Genomic DNA, 26,762 nt, shown 5'->3' on the forward strand with positions numbered 1-26,762 from the left:
GCTCACAACCATCTAGAATGAGATCTGGTGCCCTCTTCTGGCCTGCAGGGATAAGTGCAGACAGAACACTGTACATAATAAATAAAATAAGTCTTGGAAGGAAGGAAGAGAGGGAGGGAGGGAGGGAGGAGGGAGGAGGGAGGGAGGGAGGGAGGGAGGAAGGAAGGAAGGAAGGAAGGAAGGAAGGAAGGAAGGAAGGAAGGAAGGAAGGAAGGAAGGAAGGAAGGAAGGAAGGAAAGAAAGTCTTTGCCTTTCAAGCAGGAGGAGTTCCATCCTCAGGGTTGGTTTGGACTAGCCTGTTAGCCTCCTTCCAACTAGAAATTTTTGGGTTTTTTTTTTTAAAGATTTATTTATTATATTTAGGAGTGTTTGCCTGTATATCCGTACGTTCACCATGTGCATGCCTCCAAGGTGCCCTCGGAGATCAGAATGTAGCTTTGGATCTTCTGGAACTGGACTCAAAAATGGTTGTGCTGGGAACCAAATCCAGGTCCTCTGTAGGAGCAGTAAGTGCTCTTACTCGCTGAACCATCTCTCCAGCCCCACCCCCAAGTAGAGCATTAAGTACCGAGTGGCTCTATTGCCTGTTATCCTTGCCTAGTGATATAGGGACCTAGTCTGTGAGACAAGACCACTGCCGGGCAGACTTGGGCCGGAATTCGGCACATCTGCCTGTGCGGTAATACCCCTGCCTCATCCGATCCCCATTCTTCTCCCGCAACCCTCCAAAAACCCCAAGCATTGACTTGCCCTGTCAGGCAGGTGCAACAATGTCTGTCGCACATAATACTGGACACTGAACAAATGTTTACGTCCTGAACACCAGGACAACAGTAATCAGACGGGGCCCTGCCGGTAAGGCCCAAGTCTGCCCGGTAGTGGTCTTGCCTCCACAGAATAGGTCCCTATATCACCAAGCAAGGATAACAGGCCCCGCCCACCGAGAAGTCCCGCCCTCGGGAAAAAAGCGAGCCAATGAGGGTGAGAACCCAGGTCCGGGGGCGGGACTAGTAACGGAAAGGGGCGGGGCGTCGTTGCCAGGAGTCCCTCCTTCCTCTCCCGCCGCGTGGGCCGTGGAGCTGAGCAGAGCGCGGGCCCGGCCAGAGGTGAGCGAGGCCTGCGCGCCCAGGGGACTCTGGGGCTGGGTCCCCGCCGTCCTCCCCGCCTCATGTGAAGACCTTCAACGCTGTCGCTCGCCCCTTGCTTCCGTCCCTCACGCCTCACCTGCCGCCTTTTACCGTAGTTCCTACACCCCCAAGCCCAGCCGCTCTCCGTCATAGCCTCACCCAAAGCCCAGCATCCCACCCTTCGGTCTCCCCCTCCCACACTCCAAGTACCTCTCCCCTCAGTCTCTGGCACCTCAGCAAAACCTGGCTCCCCTGATCTCCTCACCCGCACTTTTATCCCTCAGCTTCCTCAGCCCACACCGAAGATGCTTCCCCTCATCGCACGTATCTTTATTTCCCTCCCCTTGGCTTCCTCAGTCCCCACCCCAGGTGGCTCCTTTCCTCAGCCCTGTCCCTTATGTCCCCTCAGCTTCTTCACACACACACCCCCCAGATGCCGCCCCTCACCTCACCCCACATCCGTACCTCCCTCCCCTCAGGCTCCTCATCCCACACCCCAGACGCCTCTGCTCACTCATTTCAAGCCACACCCTTACCTCTCCTCAGCTGCTTCACCCCACAGCCCAGATGCCTCTTCTTGTCCCCTCGACTCCACACAGTACCAGGCTTTTTCTTTTGGGCCACCCACCAGCTCCCAAATCATAACACGGTGACTTATTAGTTATGAATGCTCAGCCTAGCTTAGCCTCGTTTCTGGCTAGCTCTTTTAACTTCAATTAACCTGTTTCTTTTTATCTACCTTTTCCCTCTGGTTTTTGTTTTGTTTTGTTCTGTTTTGTTTTTTGTTTGTTTTTTTACCTTTTCTTTCTGTATAGGTTACTTTCCTGTTGTCTTTATGTCTGGCTGGCTGGCTGGCTGGCAGTTGCCTTGCTTTTGGTCCCAGGCATTTCCCTCGTTCTCTCCTCCTTTCTTCTCTCGCTCCCTTCTATTTATTCTCTCTGCCCGCCAGCCCCACCTATCCCTCTCCTGCCTAGCTATTGGCCGTTCAGCTTTTTATTAGACCAGTCAGCTGCCTTAGGCAGGCAAGGTAAAACACATGCAACACATCTTTACATCATTAACAAAGGCAGCAGAAACAAATGTAACACAACTTTACACAGTTAAAGTAATATTCCACAGCATAAACAAATATAACACATCTTTACATAGTTAAATACTCTACAACACCACACTCTTATAATCCTCCCCCCAGCATCTCCAACCGTACCCACATCCTTCTCTCTCCCCTCATCTCCTCACCCTACACTCTTACCTCCTTTCAGCTTCCTCAACCCACACCCTAGATGCCTCCCTTCACATCCTCATTCCACACTTTATCTCCCTTTATCAGCTTCTTCAACCCATATCCTTACCTGCTTCCCTCAGTCTCCTTGCCCCTCTAAGACTCTGGTTCAGTCTCCACACTCTTCATTCAGTCTCCTTACTCTATATCCAAAAACCCCTGCCCTTAAGCTTCAAATCTACAGTTAAAGACCCCACTCTTCACCCTACTTGCCACAAACACTTCCTGTCAGCTTCTTCTCCTCACACCTGTGGTGGTTTGAATAAGAATGCCCCCCTATTTCCCCACCCCCACCTCCTGAGGCTAATGTATTTGAATGCTTGGTGGCCAGGGAGTAGAACTCTGGATGGATTAGAAGGATTAGGAGGTACTATAGCCCTGTTGGAGTAGGTGTGGCCTAGGCTCGCTCTCTGCCAGGATGTTGCTCTCAGCTACTGCTCCGGAACCTGCCTGCATGCCACCATGCTCTATACTATAATGATAATGAACTAAACCTCTGGAACTGTAGGCAAGCCCCCAATAAAACACTCTCTTCATAAGAGTTGCCTTGGTCATGGTATCTCTTCACAACACTAGAACAGTGATTAAGAGAGAAGCTGGCACCAGAGAGTGGATGTTGCTGTGGCAGGCCTGGCCATGCTGCTTGTTGGTGGAATGTGAACTTGGGACTTCCTATTAGAAAAGCAGTTGAGGGGCTGGAGAGATGGCTCAGTGGTTAAGAGCACTGGCTGCTCTTCCAGAGGACCCAGGTTCAATTCCCAGTACCCACATGGCAGCAGCTAACAACTGTCTGTAATTCCAGTTCCCTGGGATCTGATGTCTTCACACCAATGCACATTAAATAAAGTTAAAATAAAATTATAAAAAAAAAGAAAGAAAAGCAGTTGAAGGCTTTTAAATGGGCCTTAATGGGCCATACTAATAGGATTGTGGAAGACAGTGGTGCTGAGAACAATGTAACAATGTAAATTATGATGGCCCAGCTCATAAAGTTTCAGAGGGCAAGAATATTAGTAAGTCACCTAGAGACATTTCTTGTGATATTTTGGCAAAGAATGTGACTGCTTTTTGCTCTTGTCTGAAAAATCTATCTGAGGCTAAATTGAACAGTTTTTGGATTAATGGCATTGACAGAGGAGCTTTCCAGACAGTCTAGTATTGACTGTTTCATGTGGTTATTGGTGATCGTTCTTATGTAGATCTATTTACAATGAAAAGGAACAAGCAGGTCAAGGAAAAGTATAAAATGTACAGTTTGAGGAGAAAAGGAATACCAGGAAATGTTTTGTTGGAGCCAAGTCCAGTGCTCAAGGAGATAAGAAATTTAAAGAAAAGCCTGATGCTAAATGGAATAAAGAGAGTGGTGACTTCAGGGCAATCCCCCACTCAGCTAAGCTTCCGACTTGTGAAAAAGAATGAAAGGAAACCTAAAATAGTAAAGGAAACTATCAACATCAGAAAGCTGAGGCAATTGTAATTGAATGAGGGGGCCATGTTCAGCCCCAGCAGGCAGCAGGACTTGGCAGCTTCCACAGTCGTTCTGGCTTTAGAGTCAAGGATACAAAAAAAGGGGTTGTGGACACTTCCTCTGCAGCTAAGGAAAGTTAGTGAGGTTAGGCTTGTGTCAGGAGAGCCCCTGCATGGAGGCCTAAAGAGGCCATTGTGTGAAACTCTGAAGGTGAAACCTGGATTGTATTGGAGACCCCAAGATGTTGAAGATGCCAGAATGGTGACAGACCTGCCAAGGAGAGCTGCAGTCCGGGTGAGGAACCAGCCCAGGAGAGAGAAGTGTGTTGCAGTCAACAAAGCTGAAGAGCACTTTGACATCAGACCATGGAAATACAGAATTTAGAGTTTGCCCTGCTGGTTTTCATTCTCGGCTTTGGTCCAGTATTTCCTTGATGTGTTCACTTTCCTACCTTTTGGAATGGTAATGTATATTACCATTCTGTATATATGCCATTGTATGTTGAGAGTATGTGATCTGCTTTTTGAGTTTTATTTTATGTGGGGCTTACAGTTAAGAGACTGCCATGAATCTCAGAAGAGACTCTGAACTTTGGACTTTTAAACAGTGTTGAGACTGTGATAGATTATGGACGAGGACTTTTAAAGTTGAATTTTGAATGCATTATGATATGGCTACAATCAATGGGGGCCAGGGAGTGGAATGTGGTGATTTGAATAAGAATGGACTTCATAGGCTTATATATTTGAATGCCTGGACAACTATTTAGAAAGCAATTAGAAATTCTACTGGTTTAGGAAAGTGGCGGTAAGTAGTGGATTCCCCTCTAGTTTCCATGGCTGTACTATCCACAGGTAATTGGCTAATTTTATAGTGCCCCTTCTATTGAGTGGGCCTTAAGTCCAATTAGGTGGCTGTTGGTCACAAGGACCATCATTGCATCTTTTTTAATATCTTGTTGTGCCAGTTATTATGAGTTCATAGGCATTACAGCTGGATAGGACCAATGATTGCTTTTTTTTCCCTTGGCAGTTTGCATGGCTCCTTCCAGTTCTTTGAGAGTTAGTCCTCAGGGATGAGACTTCCAGGTCATATCCGAATTGGTTCTTCCAAGTCCAGTGTCCAAAGTGGGTGGTGTCATAAGCAAAAGGATCTTGCCTTCTTTTTCTGTAAGGTACTAAGGGCATCAGCTGCAGTCTATATTGTTTTGGGGGTCTCTTGAATTGCCCTGACCAAAAACGCAAAAGAAAGTTACCTATCCCTGGCAAAGGGCTTTTGTTTGTTTGTTTGTTTTTTGTTTTGTTTTGTTTTGTTTTTCAAGACAGGGTTTCTCTGTATAATAGTCCTGGCCATCCTGGAACTTGCTCTGTAGACTAGACTGGCCTTGAACTCACAGAGATCCACCTGCCGCTGCCTCCTGAGTGCTGGGATTAAAGGTGTGCGCCATCACTGCCTGGCATGGCAAAGGGCTTTCTAATAGATGATAGTCTATGGGGTTTTTTTTGGGGGTGGAAGGAGTGTTGTCACCCCACTTGGTGTAACTTCAACTGAACTATATACATACACATACAATTACATATAAACATATATGTAATTATATATAATTACATTATATGTAATTTTAAGTAAACACAACTCCCTATGGCATTTCAAATATCCTAAGTGCTATTTGCCTCTCTCCCTCTGTGTTCCCCCATGTCCCCTCCCTAGGTAAGACTTTCCACCTATTTTTCCCATTTCCCCCTTCACAGCAACTGTGTCCTACTATTCACCTCTCCTGTTCCCCATAGACTCTTTTTTTTGTTTTTTGTTTTTTTGAGAAAGGGTTTCTCTGTGCAGCTTTGGAGCCTGTCCTAGAACTCGATCTGTAGACCAGGCTGGCTTTGAACTCACAGAGATCTGCCTGCCTCTGCCTCCCAAGTGTTGGGATTAAAGGCGTGCGCCACCACTGCCCAGTAGACTCCATTTTTTTTTTTTTTTTTGAAACAGCACCTTACTATGTAGCCTTTGCTGGCCTGTAACTTCCTGTGTAGGCCAGGATGGCCTTGAACTCATACAGATCCACCTGCCTCTTCTTCCTCAGTGCTGGGCTAAAGGTGTGTGCCACCACACCTAGCTACCATCTTTCCTTCATAATTTTCTGGTACCTGTAGCTATTCAGATCATATACTCACTGTGGTTAGAATAAGAATGGCCCCATAGGTCATAAGTTTGAATGCTTGGTCCCCAACTATTGAAACTGTCTAGGGAGGACTAGGGGGTGTGGCCTTGTTGGAGGAGGTGTGTTACTGGGGTTGGGCTTTGAGGTTTCAAAAGTGCATTGCTGGCCCAGGATTACAGTCTGAAGTGCCAGCCTCCAGGACAGCACAGGGATTGCAAGGAATCCACGGCATTGGCAAGGCTAGGACTTTTCTATCTGAGGGGTTTTAGGGAATGAAAACACTCACACACATTCTCTTGATGGTTTCATTTTTTTATTCTCTCATGGTGTTCTCATCATGGTGTTCTCTCATATGGTTCTTTCTCATTGCTCCATCCTCTCAAGTCTTTTTACAGCTTATATATCTCAACAAAAACATTTTCAGGCAATCCCAGAGTCACACAAAGGCCACATTCCATAATTAAGTGAATGATTATAGAAATCATGACTATGTAAACATTTTGAACTCTCTGCAATTAGAGAGTAACTGGTGAGTTCTGAATCTCCAGGCAAGGAGGCCATATATCCTCTAATTGAGGCCCAAGCCAGCCTTCCTGAGATAAACTGTTTTGTCTTTTAGCATCAGCTCAAGTCTGTACTTTCCAAGATGCTGTGGCATAATAACACTAAAATCTTAAAATGCACTTTTTGTCCCGTGTATAGTTCCTGATTATCCAAGAACATCTGTAGCCCTCTTTTGGGGCTACAGAGTCAAATCATTTCTTATATCCTTGACCAGTCAGAATATATTTTCACAAATTGAGGTCAGAAATGGGAATTAATCATTTTCCAGCTAGCAATAATTGGGCTGTTTTGTATTTACGACCTAGCCAGACTGCTGAGTATGTCCTTGTGAACTAAGATAGGGAATGTTTATCTAAAAACCCACTAGCAAGGCATCTGGTCTAATCTAAAGCTCTTTTGAAGCTTTATATCAGTTTGTGGTGCTCAGCCATAAAATTAAAGGAATTCAAGCCATTCTGGCTCCTAGTTTATCATTAATTTGAGCTGTGATCAGAAGCAGCTTCTAGGGGGATTTATGGGCCTTGACTATGTAGCAAAATCCTTGTATTCATTTTTATTCATCAAAATTATACAGCTTGAGGAGGAGTCATCTTTTTGACAATCCACAGATATAAATGCCCATTAGATAGAGATGTTTTCATGAGATAAATACACTACAATACAGGTAGTGGGGGACTCCCCACACCATATACATTGTAGCAGCAAGCATGCAGGGACACAACAGAAGCAAAATACATTCTAGAGTCTGTATTCTCCCAAGCCTTGCTTAAGCAACACATGCCCATCAGAGAGTTTTTGTTCTGGTGGGCTGACACCTGAACTTCAGTTGCCACCTGCTGTTCTTCTGACAGGGCTACCAGCTACCAGAAGCCCAATCTCTCTTTTCTACCTGCTGCTTGCTAATATAGATATAATGCTCTTAGCTACTGCTCCAGTGCCATGTGTATCTGTTTCCTGCCATGAAGGTCTTGGACTCTACTACCCTTGGGAAGCATGATTTCTTTTATAAGAGTTGCCTTAATCATGGTGTCTCTTCACAGCAATAGAACATTAAAGACACTCATCTCTGAAGATTCAAATCTAGCATCCACAAATAAGAGAAAATGTGGTCTTTCTGAGTCTGGATCATCTCACTCAGTATAATCTTTTCTAGTTCCATTCATTTATCTGCAAATTTTCTAATTTCATTTTGCAGCTGAATAATGTTCCATTGTGTGTATATGTAGCACATTTTCATTATCCATCCACCAGTTGAAGGATATTTAGGGTGTTTCCTAGATCCTAGATAGTGTAAATAGAATGGCACTGAATGCAACTAAGCAGGTGTCCTATGCAGTAGGATGTCAAGAGCTTTGGGCATATGCCCAGCAGTGGTATAGCTGGCTGTATGGTAGGTTTCTTTTTAGCTTTTTGAGAACTTTCTACACTGATTTCCAGAGTAGCCACTGTTTGGGTTTTATTTGTTTGCAACAGGATGTCATGTAGCTTAGGCTGGCATTATGTAGCTGAGGATGAGATAACCTTAAATTCTTGACCCTTCTCCCTCTAACTCCCAAGTGCTGGATTACAAGCATGTGCCACCATGCCTGGATACTTCAACTTCTTACATGAACATCTATGCCAAGGATAGTGGTACATACCTATAATCCTAGTACTTGAAAGAAGAGGAAGGAGCATCAGGAGTTCAAGATCATCTTCAGTTACAAAGCAAGTCTGGGGCCAGCCTGAGCTGCATGAGACCTTGTCTCAAAAACCAGCAAAGAAAAAAATCGATAAATAATTGACATTTCGTTAAAAATTTTAAATCCAATTTTATCTTATTTAGTGTACAAATTCCTAAAATTTTGAGAATTGTATGCATAAGTGCACTGTACTTGCATGATTTTCCCCCTCCAGTTCTTCCTGTATACCACCACCACCTCTCTCAATTTTACTACTTCTATAACTATTACACTACATATGCATATATAATATATATGTGATATATATGTCTGTCTGTCTGTCTGTCTGTCTGTGTACCTCCTGAGTCTAATTAGTGCTGCCCATATGTGCATGTATTTAAAGTCAACCACTCAGAGTTGGGTACTTGTCTCTGAAGAAAATGGTTCTTCCTCCCTCATCAGCCATTGACTGCCTCTAGCTCTTCCTCTGGGGTGCAGCCATGTCACAGTTTCCTCCATCCACGTTGGCATGTCGATTGGTATAGCATTTGCATCAGACAATCATATTGTTAAATGTTTATGGTTATGACATCCCTATAATGTCCAGAAGACACTGTCTTGCAGCAGTCATCCTGGTCCTCAGGCTCTTAGAATCTTTCCACCTCCTCTTCTGCGATATTCCTTGAAGCTTAGGTGTAGGAGTTCTACTACAGATGTCCCACTTGGGGCTGAGCACCCCATGGTCACTTAGTCTATATTTTGACCATTTGTGGATCTCTGTAATAGCCTCCATCTGCTACAAAAAGAAGCATCTTCAAAGAAGAGTGAGAGCTGCACTTATCTGTGAATGTGAGAATAAGTATTTAGAAGGTAGCTGTAACCCATACTATTTAGCAGTATGCTAGTAGCAGATTATCCTCTAGGGTCTATGACCTCTTCAGCCGTGGGTTCTTGGCTAGGTTTATAGTTCCAGGCATGAGTTCTCCTGAATTAAGCAGACTTTTGGTTAACCCCAGGATACAAATGCCTCTGTTGCACCATTGGGGATATCTTGCCAGTCCAGTAGTTGTGGTACTCAGACTTTACAAGGGGTAGAATTGTTGATGGCCTTTCTCCTTTGGCAGCTTACATTATGAGAGCTAACCTTTGAGGAAGATGCTCCCAGATACCAGTTTCATTTCTTCAAGTACTCTGACAGATTTTTATGGTGTCTTCAGCAATCAAACAAGGACAATAGCAATAACCTATATTGTTTTTTGGAGGGGTCTCCTAGACTTGAATCTTTAGGTTTGAGTGTGTAACTTGGCGTAACCAACCAGAAGAGCAAAAAGGAACCGTTGAGGGGGTGGGATGGGTGAGAAGAGCTCTAGAGAGAGGTGTAGTAAACAACAGATGCTAGGAAGGAAGAAGAGAGAGAGTAAATGGGAAGCAGGGAGGGAAGGTAATGCAAAGGGAGAGGAAGGAGGAATAAGTAACACTAAGAATGTTTGGAAAAGCCACTGGGAAACCTACTGGTTTTATTTATTTATTTATTTTTGGTTTTTCGAGACAGGGTTTCTCTGTGTAGTTTTGGTGCCTGTCCTGGATCTCGCAGTGCGCCCACTGTCCAGCGAAACCTATTGTTTTATAAGCTTACTTAAAAATATGTTTAAAATGAGGCTGGAGAGATGGCTCAGAGGTTAAGAGCACTGACTGCTCTTCCAGAGGTCCTGAGTTCAATTCCCAGCAACCACATATATCTATCAGCTCACAACCATCTATAATGAGATCTGGTGCCCTCTTCTGACCTGCAGTCATACATGCTGTATACTAAATAAATAAATCTTAAAAAAAAAAAAAAGAAAAAAAAGAAAACAACAACAAAAAACCCATATCTTTAATATATATATATATATATATATATATATATATATATATATATATATATTTAAAATGGAATTACCCTACACAGTTGAATAATACTGCCCCACAGGAGCTACATGCAACAAAAACCCCAGTGCCAGGAAGATGATACCTCCCTTTGAGTTATTAGTTTATAAGTCATATTCTAAGTAATCATTTTTAAGACCTTTGTTGTTGTTCCATTTACAAAATTAAACTCATCTAATTATAATCTTAATATATTCTATCTCTTTAAGTGCCTGAATTGTCTTAATAAAACCTTCATGATTTCTTAAATAGTTAGGGTCTTTTGTTTGTTTGGTTTTTAGTTTTGATTTGGTGCATGTGTGTGGTTCTCTGACAGAGTTTCAATATGTAGCTCAGGCTCCCTTAAAACTCATGATGATCCTCTTGCCTGTGCCTCTCAAGTGCTGAGATTATAGCATATACCACCAAACCCCATTCTCTTAAGTAATTCTTATAAATATCATATCAGACTTACAGTGAAGCCTGTGTTCTCTTAAATGTCCCAAACTGTACAGAAACTTTGGCTAAAAATTACAATCTGTAATCAATTACACATCTTAAAGTAGAATAGTAAAATTGATATATTACTCTAACACATATATTCTCTTTTATATCAAAATCCAAATTGATGAATATTCATAATCATTGTTTTTATCCTTGTAAACATTTCCATCTTAATGTCCTATTTTCTCAGGGTTGTAAATTGCTCACACACGGTGGTTTGAAAGAAAAATGGCCCCAAAGGGAGTGGCACTGTTAGGAGGCGTGGCCTTGTTGGAGGAAGGGTGTCACTGTGGAGGTGGGCTTTGAGGTGTCATATATGCTCAAGCCACACCCAGTGTCTCAGACCACTTCCTGTTGCCTATGAGTCAAGACGTAAGAACTCTCAGCTCCTTCTCCAGCACCATGTCTGCCTGCATGCTGCCTTGTGTCCCGCCATGATGATAATGGACCAAATCTCTGAACTGTAAGCAAGCTACTACACTTAAATGTTTTCCTTTATAAAGAGATGCCATGGTCATGGTGTCTTTTCACAGCAATAGAAAACCCTAACTAAGACACATACTAACAAAACACATTATCCTCTACAATTCTGGGGGATTCCTTCTCTTGTACTTTTTAGAGCTTCCTTTTCAATTCAGTAAAATTCCTCATGATGGGAGAATAATGGTTAGAGTGCACTGGACTTCCAGAACATGACTGCCCTACTCTTCTACTTCTCAGGTTATTTATCTTTAGTATCTGGATGGTTCCTTCACATTATTTCCCCAGTCTTTGGTGCTAGGCCTCTTTGCATCTGCATCCTCTCCCTTAGTAATCTAATCTTTGTCTTTAAATATCATCTCTATGTGGATAGCATTCACATTTCTATCTCTAGCTCACCTTGCAGAATTCACTTATCTAGCTTCCTAATCAGTGTACCCATTTAGATGCATAGTAAGCATAATAAACTTGTGTTTGTGATGGTTAGTTTTAATTATTGACACACTCTAGAATCACCTGGGAAGAAGCCCACTGACAAGTGTCAATGTTCTGTGTTACAGGGGACAATCAAAAAGAGTGAGTCACTCCAAGACGCAATTCAAGCTCTGTGGCAGCAGAGAGGAACAGTTTTGAAGAACAGCCATGCAAAGGCGTATTTATTGATGGTTTCACAAAAGTTGTTTTTTGGGTAGATCAAGTTCCTCATACCAAAGCCCCTAATCTAATCTATATATTTTGTGAAGGAAAACATCGCATCCCTGCAACTTTAGTCTTTATTGTGTACTGTTTGCAGCACTCAATAATGCAAGTCGCTCCAGGTGCGCCAGGACTGTCTTGCTGCAAAGGCTGTAAAGTGCCTTCAGAAAAACAACTCTATAGATAACAGAAAACAACGACTGTTTTCGACAGTGATTTCTTCAAGGTCTAAGTACTTCTAGGAAACAACTATTTATTCTGAAGTTTACCCTACAGTGAAAACAATTGTTTCATGCTAATGTTTTTACCCTAGATTCAATGATTCTGCTACCTTTTCTCTACAAGGAGTATCTAGATCAGGCTGGCCTGTGAACAGTCTGTGGGAGATTATCTGGACTCTATCGATTGAAGTGGGAAGCACTGTGGGTGGGACCATTCCCTATGTTTGGGTCCTCTCTGTAAGAGTGGAGAAAGTCAACCAAGCATTAGTTAGCATGTGTGCATTCATTCTTTTTCTCTACTCTTACCTGTGGCCATGACTCAGTGTTTCAAGTTCCGACCTTGACTTTCTCACAGTGGTAGACTGTAACCTGCAAGTGTAAGCTGAATACACCCCTTTCCCTTCAAGTGGCCTCTGTCAGGGCATTTTGTCAGAGCAATGGGAAACAAAACTAGGACAGAAGGTAGCACAGAGTGGGGTTGTGGCTGTGATGAGCCTGACCATGTAGCTTTTACGCCTGTAGAGGGTTTTTTCTTTTTTGACACATTTACTCTGGGGTGTGTGTGTATGTGTGTGTGTGTGTGTGTGTGTGTGTGTGTGTGTGTGTGTGTGTGTGTGAGAGAGAGAGAGAGAGAGAGAGAGAGAGAGAGAGAGAGAGAGAGAGAGAGAGCATGTGGAGAACAGAGAACAATTTTGAGAGTCATTTTCACAGTGTGGATTTCCAGGAATTGAACTCAGGTTGTCAGGCTTGGCAGAAAGCACCCTTACCAGCAAAGCCATCTCACCTGTCCTGGAATTGCTTTTTGTGCAAAGGATATAGAACTGTTTGGTACTTTGGGCTAGAAAAGCTATTGAATGGTTTAAGCAGAGCTAAATGGGCCAGTGTTGTGCTTGGAAAAAAAAAAAGAATACTAAGAAAAATGAAGGCAGTGGAGGGCCAGCTCAGAGGTTTCAGATGGGAATGAACTCTATTAGGAACTAGGATAATGACCATTCATGTGGATAATCATTCTTCTCATGTCTTGAGATCCTGAGTGAAGTTGAATTTAAAGGTAATTGACAAGTTTATTCAGCAGAGGAAATTTCAAAGCAAGATGATATTCAGGCTGGTGCTAAAAAATCAGCTGTAACTGAGAAAGATCAGTACTATTGTGGAGAAGCTTCCTGCTCTGCACTGGGCAGAGAAAGATATCAGATCCCAAGAATGTGAAGAGATAGGTCAATGTGTGAGGCCTTGTAGCTAGAGTTTTCCTGCCTTGCCCACAGTCAGGACAAATCTTTGTCACCCGCCAGTCCCACAGCTGCTCAGACCCAACCAAGTAAACACAGAGACTTATATTGGTTACAAACTGTATGGCCATGGCAGGCTTCTTGCTAACTGTTCTAATATCTTAAATTAATCCATTTCCATAAATCTATACCCTGCCACGCGGCTCGTGGCTTACCGGCATCTTCACATGCTGCTTGTCAGGGTAGCAGCTGGCAGTGACTCCTTCTGCCTTCCTGTTTTTTTATTTCTCTTCTCTGTTAGTCCCGCCTATACTTCTTGCCTAGCCACGGCCAATCAGATTTTATTTATTGACCAATCAGAACAACTTGACATACAGACCCTCCCCCAGCACAGCCAAGTGCAGACCATCTCAGACACCTGCACTCAGGCTTGTGGTCCTAATCATCCTCTATGCGGACCTGCTGGGTAAAGCCACGAGGAACCCAAGAACGGGCTCTCACAGGACATACAGAACATCTCACAGCAAGGCCTGGCTATGAAACATGGAGTAACCATACATTAAAGGTTCAAAGATGGCGTCCCACGTTCAGCCCACTACCATGAATCTCACCTGTTCCTAGAAAACTCTTAGGAGAACAGGGCAACAAGCTGGGTGTGGTGGTGTGTGCCTTTAATCCCAGCGCACAGGAGGCAGAAGCATGCAGATCTTTGTGAATTTGAGGCCAGACTGGTCTACAAAGAGTTCCAGGACAGCCAGGGCTGTTACACAGAGGAACCCTGTCTCAAAAAAATAAATAAATAAATAAAAATAAAACAGGCCAACATAAAAGATGGATTTTCCAATAAGGAATGGCCCCATATTCTAGAAGTGACACATTTCAGATCCCAAAAGGCCCTGTGCCTCAAATCTGCCTCATGCCTGTCAGAGGCCTTCTGCTCCACCCCCAGAATTTCACCCTTATCCTGGTCTGGTGGCCTAAACCTGTAATCCCAGCACTTCGAAATTGGAGGCAGGAGGATCAGGAGTTCAAGGTTGTCTACATAACAAGTTTAAGGCCAGACTGGGTTACATGAAACCGTATCTTTCAAAACAAAACAAAACACTTGCCTTTAACCGTCTGAGGATGGCAGAAGGGAGAGTCGGACCTCTGGCAGTCCTTCATCCCTTCCTCTAGTCGGTCAACATGTATTGAGCACTTGCCTTTTTTCTACCTGAACTAAAACTAGGAATGGCCCATTGGAAACACAGCCCCAGCCCTCTGATGCTCAGAGTCCATTTGAGGAGGTAGACTCCACAGTCATGAAACCAGCTGAGAGGTGCCATTGAGGAGCGGTGCAGAACAGGGTGGGGAGGCCTAACTGCAGAAAGGGTCGGGAAGGCTTTTCCTACATATCCACACGTACAGTGAGAATAACCCACCACAGTGGGGACCATCCTTCTCTGCTTATGGCCATCTGGATCATTCTTTCGTATTAATAAGTGTAGAGAACAAAGAGCCTCATGCACACAGATCAGCACTGGAGAAGCCAGGAACGTTTAACCACAGCTTACCTCTTCCACAGACTGAGGTATGAAGCCGTTCTTCCTGGAACTCTAGGATTGATGTCATGTTACAACCTGGTGATCCTTTGCTGTCTAATGAGACAGGCTCTACCTTTTCTCCCAGAATTTATGTTTTCAATTATCCAAAACCTTTTGCCCTAAATCTTGAGCATTGCCTTTAGACCATAAAACCCGCTCTTATGAGTGAGGTTACTAGAGCTTTACAATAGCCTAAGTGCAGTGTAGATAACATATAAGGCCAGACCAGTCCTGACACCCTCAGACATTACATTTACCTCAGTGAAACTCCCTAGACCCCAAGTCTTGGGCACTAATTCTGGGTCAACAGCACCCATTTTTGTGAAAGAAGCCAGATGTACCTTGTAAGGAATCTCAGTGTAACCATGTCTTAAATTGTTGGGCACTTGGGACTGAGTTAATTGTTATCTGAATACTTTTATCAAAATTGTGCTGTGCTTAAATATGGCTAAAGTAAAATGATCTGGACAGACTCTAGAAGTCCTGGTCCAGCACCAGTTACCATAAAATCAGGCTGAGCAAAGTCATTCTCGTCTGCTCGTGGATGGTTTTTTCCCTGCCTGCTGTAAAGGGAAATCACCACAGATTAGTCTGCTGCTTCCCTGGCAGATCGGATAACCTTATATTCTATCTTTCTAGTATCTTACCTAGCCCAGAGCCTTATAGATAAATAGATGAGGATCAAATATGCTCAAATGAATTAATGTAGGGAGAACTAAAAGTCAGAAAATCTGGAGTGGTTTAATTATACTTTAGTATTCTAAGTAATGTTTTTTATTAAGTGCTTATTATGATAGTTTCTATATTGACCAATATATGTTTAATCCTTACAAAAAACCCTACTACACTTTATATAGCTATGATTACCAATTGCTTATTATAATTTACAGCACAATATTGATGCAAAGATAAGTCCTCATATATGGAAGTATCAAGATTTGAACCCAGAAAGTTCAAATCCAGAGTTTGTATGTGGTTTTTCTAGAACACCGCCTCAAGTACCTAGTAGAATTCTTCTGGAATGTTATGCTGATAGTCTGAAATTTTCTGAATCATTTCATATTTTAGAATTAAGCTAACTGTGGGCTGGAGTTTAAGTTCAGTTGGTAGAGTGCTTGTCTAGCATGTACAAAGTCCTAGGTTCTATCCCTACCATGACATAAAGCCAGGTGGTGAATACCTATAATCCCAGCACACAGGAGGTAGAAACAAGAGGGTCAGATTTTTTTTTCATGTATAATTTTGACAGTTTATTAAAATATATAAATATTTGCACAAATGGAAGTATCACATGCATGCATCACACATTACCTATATGTGTATTTAACATATTTTTTTTTTCATGTTACAAGTTCAGGATTTTGGTTCAAGCTTTAACACTACCATTGCTGTTTGTCCTTGGGAAAATTGCTTCGAGTTTCTGACCACTTTAGTTTTTCTCACATGTGATGAAGACAACAATGTGATTTATTCCACTAGCTGGTTATTGTAGCAATTAAATGAGATAATTCTCCAAAGTGTGATAATTTTTTTTTCTTTTCACCAGGTTGTTCTTTTTTTTTCACATATATTTTTTTAATTTCTATTTTTTAAATTACACCCATGATATTCATTAATTACACTCATGATATTAATCACATTTGTGGTATTCATTCAATTATATATATATTTTAATTTTAAATGCCGAATGTCATTTATTGAAGGAGGGAGGAGGCCTTAAATACAGGCTTACAGCACAATGGGAGAACCCCGGAGGTTACAATCTTGCATCTAAGCTGTTAACGCCCATTATTCAGGATACACAGACAAGGAACTTCCCTTAAGCATTCAGGAGGGTGGAACTTGGCAGGGAATTAGCATAGGGAGGATATCAAGGTCAAGAGCTGCAAGCAAGGCAACAGTTACCCAAAACGCAGGCCAGGGCCCTATAGGTCCCCCTTTTATTAAAAAATGAGCTTCTGACTTGGGTTGCCTGGGACATCAGCAGGTCACCTTACCCGTCATGGAGATACCTGCCCAGGCCACACAGGTGCGAGGGTCAGGTTTTTTTAAGGTCATGTTAGGCTATATATCAAATTTGAAGCCAGTCTGGGATATATGAAAACCTATCTCAAAATTTAAAAATAAAAGTAATCTAACCTAGGCTCCATGGCTGTATATCTATATTATATTAATAATATTTTGTGTTTACTTGGGTATCTGTCCCATTTTGTTTTTTCATATGGTCTATGACTCTCTTATCACATTAGAGATTTCTTTTAGGTTCAGAGAATATATTTTCTTAACACATCATCACAAAGCTTGCATTTTCATTGATTCTTAATATATTTTTGTGAAAATAAATTCACTCTCACATCACCATAATAGCAAAGATTTCCCCCCCATGACCAGTAAAGATAGATATCTTCTGCTGTAATCATCTCAGTTCTCAGCTTTGTTGAAGAGAGATTAGCATGGTGTATTAGTTTGCCTTCTCTGTTGCTGTGATCAAACACTGACCAAAAGCAACTTGGGGAGGAAAAGGTTTATTTCATCTTACAAATTACAGTCCATAACCAAAGGAAGCCAGAGCAGGAGTTTACACAGAAACCTGGAGGCAAGAACTGAGGCACAGATCGTGAATGAATGCTGCTTACTGCCTTGCTTAACTATCTTTTCTATATAGCTCAGGGTCACCTGCTTAGGGGTGTGTAGGCAGGGTTTTCTGTCCTGTCAGCCAGCTCCTAAATAACCACACAGAGACTTCTCATTGATTATAAATACTCGGCTGATAGCTTAGGCTTGTAACTAACCAGCTCTTACAAGTTAAATTAACCCATATTTCTTATCTACACTCTACCACATGGCAGTACCTTTCTTCAGCACAGCATGTTCATCTCCTGCTTCCTCTGTATCTGGCTGGCAACTCCTCATGACTCTGCCCTTCTTCCCAGCATCCTCTCAGTCTAGCTCTCCCACTTAACTTCTTCCTGCCTAGCTATTGGCCATTTGGCTCTTTATTAAACCAATGAGAGTAATACATATTCATAGTGTGCAAAAGGGATATTCCACAGCAGGAGTGTCACCACCCACAGTGGACTAGGCCCTCCTATATAAATTAGCAATTACAAAATGCCCCAGTGGGGGTTGGAGAGATGGCTCAGCACTTGATGACCTTGCACATGACCTTGATGTCCTTGCACAGTTCCCACCAGCCTCATAGTGGCTAACAACTATTCATAATGCCAGTAACAGGGTATTCAGTGCACTCTTCTGGACTCCATGGGCACCTGCACTCTTGGGCACATACCCACACACACACACACTTTAAAAATAATAAAAATAAATCTTTGGGACTGGAGAGATGGCTCAACAGTTAAGAGCACTTGGATTCAATATCCAGAACCCACAAAGCAGCTTATAATAGACTAACTCCAGTTCTAGGGGATCTGATGCCCTCTTCTGGCCTTCTTAGGTGCTGCATACACAAGGTACGCAGATGTACAGGCAGGCAAAACGCCATACACATAAAAAATAAAAAATAGATGAAACTTTAAAAATAATATTAAATTAAAATCACCTATCAATCTTAAAAAAAGAAAGAAAGAAAATTTCCCACAGGCATGCCCACAGAACAATCCAATTGAGGCAATTCCTCAGTTGAGATTCCATCTTCCCAGATGTGTCAACTTGACAACTGAAGCTAACTATGACACATAGCAAGGATCAAAGAAAGAAAAGAACAATATGCATGTGAAATAGTCTGTGTGGACCCTTCCCATACATTTTCACCTAACCTTCACAGTACCTCTGGGGCATAAGTGGTGGTGTCCAACTTTGGCAGAGAGGGACATAGTTGTTCAAGGATTGCTCATCTGTGAGCTACATGTGGGGTGGAAACTAAAATGCCAATATGTCCCATGCAGCCTCTTTTTGTTCACTGCCTAGATGGCTGATTCTGATCCTGGGGAAAGAAACTATGATAACATGCTGAAAATGCTGTCCGACTTGAATAAGGACCTGGAAAAGCTTTTGGAAGAGATGGAAAAAATCTCAGGTAGGATGTCTTCCCAAACAAGATTCCTTCCCCTTCTTTCCAATGGCTTCATTGTTCCCTGAAATTACCAACCTATATGAAGTGCTTTCTCTGACAAGGGCTTCCCTAACATCCTTCCAACTTTTATAGCTTGTAACTCTTGCAACACCAAATTTGACAGTTACAACGATTGACTCTGAATTACTGTATCTTTCGTGTGATTACATCTAACTTCTACCACTGGACTGTTTCCTTCTTGAGGGTAGAAATAGAGGCATGTAATTGGCACAGCACTAAGTACTAACTCAGGTTCGCACCAAAAGGCAAGCGTGGGTCATTATTGCACTAGTGAGCAGAAATTGAACAGCCTGTGAATCGTTTAAGTGGGAAGGTTTGGAATGATCCTGTAAGACTAGCACACTACTGTAAACGGCAGGCGCAGCACTGGACTACAGCATCGACAGGCCGGGTCCATTTCTTCATTCTTGGGAAGGAATATTGTATTGTTATTTTTTTAAGATTTATTTATTTGTTTATTATGTATACAGTGTTCTGCCTGCATGTATGCTTGGAGGTCAGAAGAGAGCACCAGATCTCATTACAGATGGTTGTGGGCCACCATGGTATTAAAGGCATGTGTCACCACACCAGGCCACCATGAAGTTCTTATATCTTATAAGATAGCTTAGCTACATTGTTATATGTCAGGTTTTAAAAGAGTACGTGTTACACAGCTGTTGATGTTGTTATCATCAACATCATTACCATTCAGGAAGTTCCCTCTCCTCAGACCTTTTTCATATTTTCTGGCTCTGGGCTTTCCTCCTGTGTTTGATCTTGTGGGCAGTAACAGATTCATTTACTTAATATTCTGTTTGGATTTGTGTTAAACCTGAATATTATGGTATTCATTAGATTGTTGTTTTCCAGGGCTGGGGGTTGAACCCAGCTTCATATGTGAAGTAAATGCTATGTTCCAAGCTCCTTCAAACCCACACATTAGTATGGGACAGTGATGTTTTGTTTGTTTGAGTTTGTTGGAGAAATTTCACTCTTTAGCTCAGACTGGCCTGGAGCTTGCTGTGTAGCTCAAGCTGGACTCTTTTTTTTTGTTTGTTTGTTTGTTTGTTTTGTTTTTTCGAGACAAGGTTTCTCTGTGTAGCTTTGCACCTTTCCTGGATCTCACTCTATAGACCAGACTGGCCTTGAACTCACAAAGATCCGCCTGCCTCTGCCTCCTGAGTGCTGGGATTAAAGGCGTGAGCCACCACCGCCCGGCTAAACTGGACTCTTAATTCCTAGTAATCCTCCTGCTTCAGCCTGCCATGTACTGGGATTCCACCACACCTGGCTGGAAAAATTTTATTATTATTATTATTATTATTATTATTATTATTATTATTATTATAGTTTTTCGAGACAGTGTATTCTCATTTGAGAGGGGTGATGCTAAAGTTATTCAAGTATTCATTAAGGTCTCAGTTTTGCAATATTTTCTAGATTTTTGTCTTTTTTATTTTTCTTTCTTTTGTTTTTTGTTTGTTTGAGACAGGATTTCTCTACATAGCTTTGGTTGTCCTGGATTCACTGTAGAACAGCCTGGCCTCGAACTCACAAAGATCTGCCTGCTTCTGCCTCCTGAGGTCTGGTATCAAAGGCCTGGCTTCTACATATTTTTCTATGCATGTACTTCTGTGGTTTTGTTAGAAATATCCTATTAGGAATGGATATTTGGGGGCTGGAGAGATGGCTCAGTGGTTAAGAGCACTGCCTGCTCTTCCAGAAGAACCGGGTTCAATTTCCAGCACCCACATAGCAGCTCACAACTGCCTGTAACTCCATTTCCAGGGGGTCGGATACCCTCACAGACATGCAAGCAGGCAAAAATAAATAAATAAATAAATAAATAAATAAATAAATAAATAAATAAATAAAAGAAGAAATGGATATTTTGCCACTTGATTTTCTAACTAATACTAGACCCCAGGAAGGTTGCAGGGGTCTGTTGTTTAGTACCCTTGTGCGTTATTGGTGGTGATAATAACAGCTTGTGTTTATTATAGACCACACTGGTGTCTTTTCCATGCTCTAAATACATTATCTCATCTACTTCTTTTAACAGCGTTAGGGGGGATATATACCATTATCATCCCCATTTACGCATGAGGCACCTCGGTGGTAGAATGTGATCACCATGTGTGCAATGCCCTGGGTTTATCCCTAGCACCAGCTCTACCTCTTTTCACCCCAAGAAAAAAGAAAAAAATGTAGCTAAACCCTAATAAACAGCTCATTAGTTACTTTTTTTGCCTCCTAAATTATTCTTGTGATGATGTTGCTTAATCATCTGCCCCACCTAACAAAGCTCCCCGCTCCTTCAGTTTTCAGTAAGATTCTCCCGACCTTACTGTCGATTCTGGAATCAGTGCACTTAAGGAACTCTAAACTTTTGCTAGTTCTCTCTTCAAAATCGTCACAGCTTTCCTACTCACCATCCTTTTCCAAAACTACCCCCAACGGTTTAGGGTTTTGCTCTGGAAGCATCACATTCTCGACACCCAAATCAGTATCTGCTGTTTATTGCTGCATAACCAATCCAAGACGCTGGACACCAAAGGCATTTATTATGGCCCAACTTTAGTGGGTAATAAATCTGAACTCAGCAGAGCTGGCTGTTTCTGGCTATGTTTCTCCTGAGACCACAGTCACAGTATCAACCATGGCTTCAGTCTCTGAACACTTGACTGGGTACTGGAAAATCCATCTCCATGCTCAGCTAGCTGTTGACAGGAGATTTTGTTTCCCTTTCTTTCTCTTCCTTTTCTTTCCTTCCTTCCTTCTGATGGTGGTGGTGCTACAGCCTTGGGAATAGTAGGCAACTAGTCTGCCCCTGAGCAGGAGGCTTCTCTGTGTGGCCTCTCCATTTGCCTGCCACTTCTCTGTGACAGCATCTGCTGTCTACTTCCTTCCCAGCATGTTTCACAATCTCTTATGCCTCACATGCTGATTCTCTCTCTTCTCCCACTGCAACTCACCATGGACTCTTGGGGAACACAGCTGTGTCCGCTGTATCCCTGTATATAGTGAGAGCGCTGCGTCCACAAATGACCGCACGGAGGCAATCAGGAAATAGTAAATGAATCGAACCTCAAGAGACAGATTCTGAAGTGGAATGTGATGACACACTCCTGTAACCCTAGCACTTGGGAGGTAGAGGCAAGAGCAACAGGAGTTCAAGGTCATCCTCAGCTACATAGCAAGGTTGAGGCCAGCCTGAACTACATGAGATGCTACCTTTACAAAGCAAAACAGGATCGATGTATTTCTGGAGAATCTTCTGGTTAGTTCTTCCTATTCTATATATTCTAAAATATTTCCCTTGGATCTGAAGACAAAGGGCTATGCAAATAACAGAGTGCCTTGCTGTCTGGGTGATTTCTCCTTCCTAACAGTGCTTTGAGCCATATTGCCAGCTAACCTTTATCAGTGATTCTAACTAACCAAAGGCATGAAGGGGCCTCCTTGTATTTAAAATACAGATGTTGTCAAAGTTATTGGCAGTTGCAGAATGTTGTTGGGTTTTTGTTTTTTGTTTGTTTGTTTTGTTCTTTGCCTCTTACTCTTTGGAGGGCCCGCCACCCAGCTCCCAAATAAATCATACACGGAGGTTTACTCTTATGAATGCCTGGCCTTAGGTTGGCTTATTTCTACCCGGCTTTTCTTAACTTAAATTATCCCATCCAGGGCCGGACGGTGGTGGTGCACGTCTTTAATCCCAGCACTCGGGAGGCAGAGGCAGATGAATCTCTGGGAGTTCTAGGCTAGCCTGGTCTACAGAGTGAGATCCAAGACAGGCACCAAAACTAGAAACCCTATCTCGAAAAACAAAAACAAAAAAATCCCATCCATTTGTTGCCTCTGGGCTTTTATCTTTCTCTATTTCTGTATACCTTTTTTTTTTTTTTTTTTTTTTTTTTTTTTTTTTTTTTTTTTTTTTTTTACTTCTTACTCCATGACTTGCTATGTAGCTGGGTAACTGACCCTTGATGTCCTCCTCCTTTTCTTGCGTCTTGATCCTCTCTCCCAAAATTTTTCCTCCTATTTATTATCTCTGCCTGCCAGCTCTGCCTATCCTTTCTTCTGCCTTGCTATTGGCCATTCAGCTCTTTATAGACTAATCAGATGCTTTAGACAGGCAAAGTAACACAGATTCGCAGAGTTGAACAAATGCAACATAAAAGAATACAAAACATCTTTGCGTCATTAAATAAATGTTCCATAGCATAACAAATGTAAGACATCTTTAACTAATATTCTACAGCAGCAAAATACTCTTTTCCTTAACTTTCATTGTAAATATAGTTATTTCATGTGTATGGTTGTTTGCCTGTCTACATGTACATCCTGAATTGTCTTTGCAATGTTCAGCGAGGCCAGAAAAGAGCATCAGAAACTGGGACTGGAATTATAGACAGTTGTGAATGGTCATGTGGGTGCTGGGAATCAAATCCGTGTCCTCTGGAAAAGCAATGCCCTTAACCACCGAACTATCTCTCCAGCCCCCAAATACTCTTCACAGAGGAACCTCCTTGGGAATTTTTCTCTTAGGATGGAGTTCTTGTTTCATTTTGTTTGTTTTTGTTGATTTTTTTTATTATGAAAGTTTTTATTCTTCCCATGTTGGGAATCAAACCAAGGCTTTGTGCATGCTATGGAGGGTGTGGTGGTTTGAATGACAATGTCCCCCATGGGCTCATAAGTTTGAATACTTGGTCCCTGGTTAATGGAAGTATTTGGGAAGGATTTGGAGGTGTGGCCTTGTTGGCCCAATCAACATGCCAGGCCCAGTCTCTCTCTCTCTCTCTCTCTCTCTCTCTCTCTCTCTCTCTCTCTCTCTCTCTCTGCAACTTGTGGATCAGATGTGAGCTCTCAGCTACTTCTCCATCACCATGCCTGCCTGCCTGCTGCCATACTCCCAGCCATGATGGTCATGGACTCACCCTCTGACACTGTAAGCGAGCCCTCAATTAAATGCTTCCTTAAAAGCTGCTTTGGTCATGATGTCTTCTCAGAGCAATGGAGGTGACTAAGACAGAGAGCTCCAGAACAGAGGTGTTTTCAAGAGTGTATTTGTATCTCTTTTATGGGCACTGGGCCTTATAAAAGAAGTTTTTTCTTTCACTACTTTGGTCTAGGAAGCTCAGAGGAGTTCAAATTCTGGGTGCTCTGGGTACTGTATGAGATTCATTTCTTTGAGCTACTTTTATCCCCTGATGTTATCATCTTTCCTATCTTAAGCTTTTGTCCTGAGTACCTAAATTATTTGTTTTATAGTAAAAGTTTCTAATTTTAAGCAGTTCTCCTCATCTGGGTATACAGTTTCATTGCTTACAATTCTACATTCCACAAAATATTGAGTATGAACACAATCCAGCCAAGTTCTTGACACCTATGACAAGGGTCACTTATTCTTCCCAATAACGTATTCCCCATTTCCATCTGAGTGCTCATCAGAATGGCTTTAGCATCCTGTCCAGGGTTACATACATTCTCTCTGAAGACAGTTTCTCTCCAAATTCCTCTTTTCTTCCTGAACCAGAATCACTTTCAAAACTCCCTTCATGGCAGTGCTCTATCATGTACTTCTATATGCTTCAAAACTCTAGCCATTGGGCTGGAGATATGGCTCAGCGGTTAAGATCACTGGCTGCTCTTCCAGAGGACCTGGGTTCAATTCTCAGCACCCGCATGGCAGCTCACAACTGTCTGTAACTCCAGCTCCAGGAAGTCTGGCATCCTCACACAGATAGACATGCAGGCAAAACACCAATGCCCACTAAAGATTATTAAACAAACAAAACCAAAACACCTCTAGCCACCTCTCCCCACCACCAAAGCTGCTCCCATACTTTCAGGTGTTTGTTATAGAAATAGTCTCCTTGTTGGTACTAATTTCTGACCGATCATCTGGGGATGCTATAACAACAAATGGCCACAAACAAGGTAGCTTTAAAAATAAACATTTATTTCTCACGGTTGGTCCTTGAGTCTTGGAAATCCAAGGTCAAGGTGCCAGCGAGTTATCTGGTGAGAAGTCTCGTCCATGTTTGTACGGTCATCCACCTTCTCACTGTGTCCTCACACGGCCAACTGCAAGTGCTGCGGTCCTCTTATAAAGACACCAAGCCCATGAGCCATGAGGGCTCTACCATCCCGGAGGCCCATCACCAATACCATTAACACAGGACCATATTTCAGTCCATAAATGTAGAGGGATGCATACATTCAGTCCATAACCTGTGCTAAGTGGTTCGTGTAGCATATGTTTGGTTCTCACTGGCAGCTAATAGATAGTCTCTATTTTGTGAATGAGGAGACTGAGTTAGCAAATTTGCTCCCTTGTTTAAGGTCCCATAGCTAGCAGGCAGAGAGAAGGGAAGCAGACCCTGCTCTGGCTTCCAGATCCATATGTCATCAGCTGACATGCATTTGGAAAGGGTGATCTGCAGACCCTTCATGCTAGAATGATCCACAGACTGCTAGACAAAAACTCTGCATTGCGGAATGGGCCAGGGCTCTACATTGTAAGAAGTATCCCAAGTGCCACTTCTAATTTAAAAATTAAAACTCCTTATGCTAGTAATAGAGTTGTAGGACCTGTTGAGCCCCTGTAAGTAATTTTTCCATAACTAAACATATGCTTCTCTCCACTACTTCGAGTCTGTGGTGATGTTGCTTGCATATATGTACACATGCACACCTAGCACTAACCATCTTCCTATAATCGCATTAGTAATTTCCTTGAAGATCTCATTTCCCAAAGTATCCACTACTCTTTACCGCAGTGGAGGAATTTCAGCGGGAGATGTCTGCTGCGCTCAGCTGGGCAGAGGGGCAGGCCATGTTCTGTGCAGTTCTAGAGGGAAGAGCTGCACCGGAAGTGGCTGCTGCAGAATGGGTTCTGCGCATACTTCCACTGAGTCTGCACAAGAGTGCTCACCTAAGAGGCCCAGCTGTCCTCCAGTTGTACTGAGAAAGAGCAGAGATGCTTCTCTGTGTGGTGGGGAGTGCCAGGGATGCCTAACAGGGAAGCAACCTGACCTTCCCAGGAGAAGGCCTGTCCCATGTCTTCCTGGTGTCAGGACAGGTAGAAAGGTGCCTCAGGTCACTGAGCATGAGAAAAGACATCATTTGCGTCTTGGGGGTCTAGAAATGGTTGGATTACTTTGAGCATGTAAGCGTGGGTAAAAATCATGACTTCCTAAGAGTTACCATGCAAACCATTAGCTAAGAACTACATACATACAGGTAAGGGTCCAGTTTTGCTCTAATTTTCCTCCCATTCCATATCAGATCAGCCTTCAGCTTGTTGCTGTCATAGGCTTAAGTACTGAGAAGTTAAGACTTTTAGAATATTAGGAGGTGCCATATTGCTATTGTAGAAAGTTTTATAGGGAGTTTATAGCACCCTATAAGCCTTCTCTTCTTGGGATACTCGGTGTCCCCCAGGGTCTGGCCCTAAAGCTGAGTACATGGCCCCCCAGAGCTTCAGCACCTGTCACCTGACTGGGCCTCTTTGGTTGTTGTAGTGCAGGCAACCTGGATGGCCTACGACATGGTGGTCATGCGTACCAACCCCACACTAGCAGAGTCCATGCGCCGGCTGGAGGATGCCTTCCTCAACTGCAAAGAGGAGATGGAGAAGAACTGGCAAGAGCTACTCACCGAGACCAAACGCAAGCAGTGAGCCACCACTGTCACCAGCCTGAGTGCAGAGGCCAGGGGCGTGGGCCAGGCGGCCCAGATGTGTAGCTGTGTACACAGTACTTGTTTCTCAATAAACTTATTTTCAAGCAAAACCAA

The 26,762-nt window shown here is 42.8% G+C and overlaps 1 protein-coding gene across 1 annotated transcript; it reads left to right on the forward strand.

The window, feature by feature from the left end:
- Nucleotides 1-1,027: 1,027 nt before the first annotated feature.
- On the forward strand, nucleotides 1,028-26,762 carry Syce3 (synaptonemal complex central element protein 3). The gene is made up of 3 exons (XM_028869321.2): nucleotides 1,028-1,106; nucleotides 18,812-18,920; nucleotides 26,489-26,762. Exons 2-3 carry the CDS (start codon nucleotides 18,812-18,814, stop codon nucleotides 26,644-26,646), a joined length of 267 nt encoding a protein of 88 aa, XP_028725154.1. The 5' UTR covers nucleotides 1,028-1,106; the 3' UTR covers nucleotides 26,647-26,762.

Source organism: Peromyscus leucopus, chromosome 20 (genome assembly GCF_004664715.2).
Source record: "Peromyscus leucopus breed LL Stock chromosome 20, UCI_PerLeu_2.1, whole genome shotgun sequence".
Taxonomy (NCBI): domain Eukaryota; kingdom Metazoa; phylum Chordata; class Mammalia; order Rodentia; family Cricetidae; genus Peromyscus; species Peromyscus leucopus.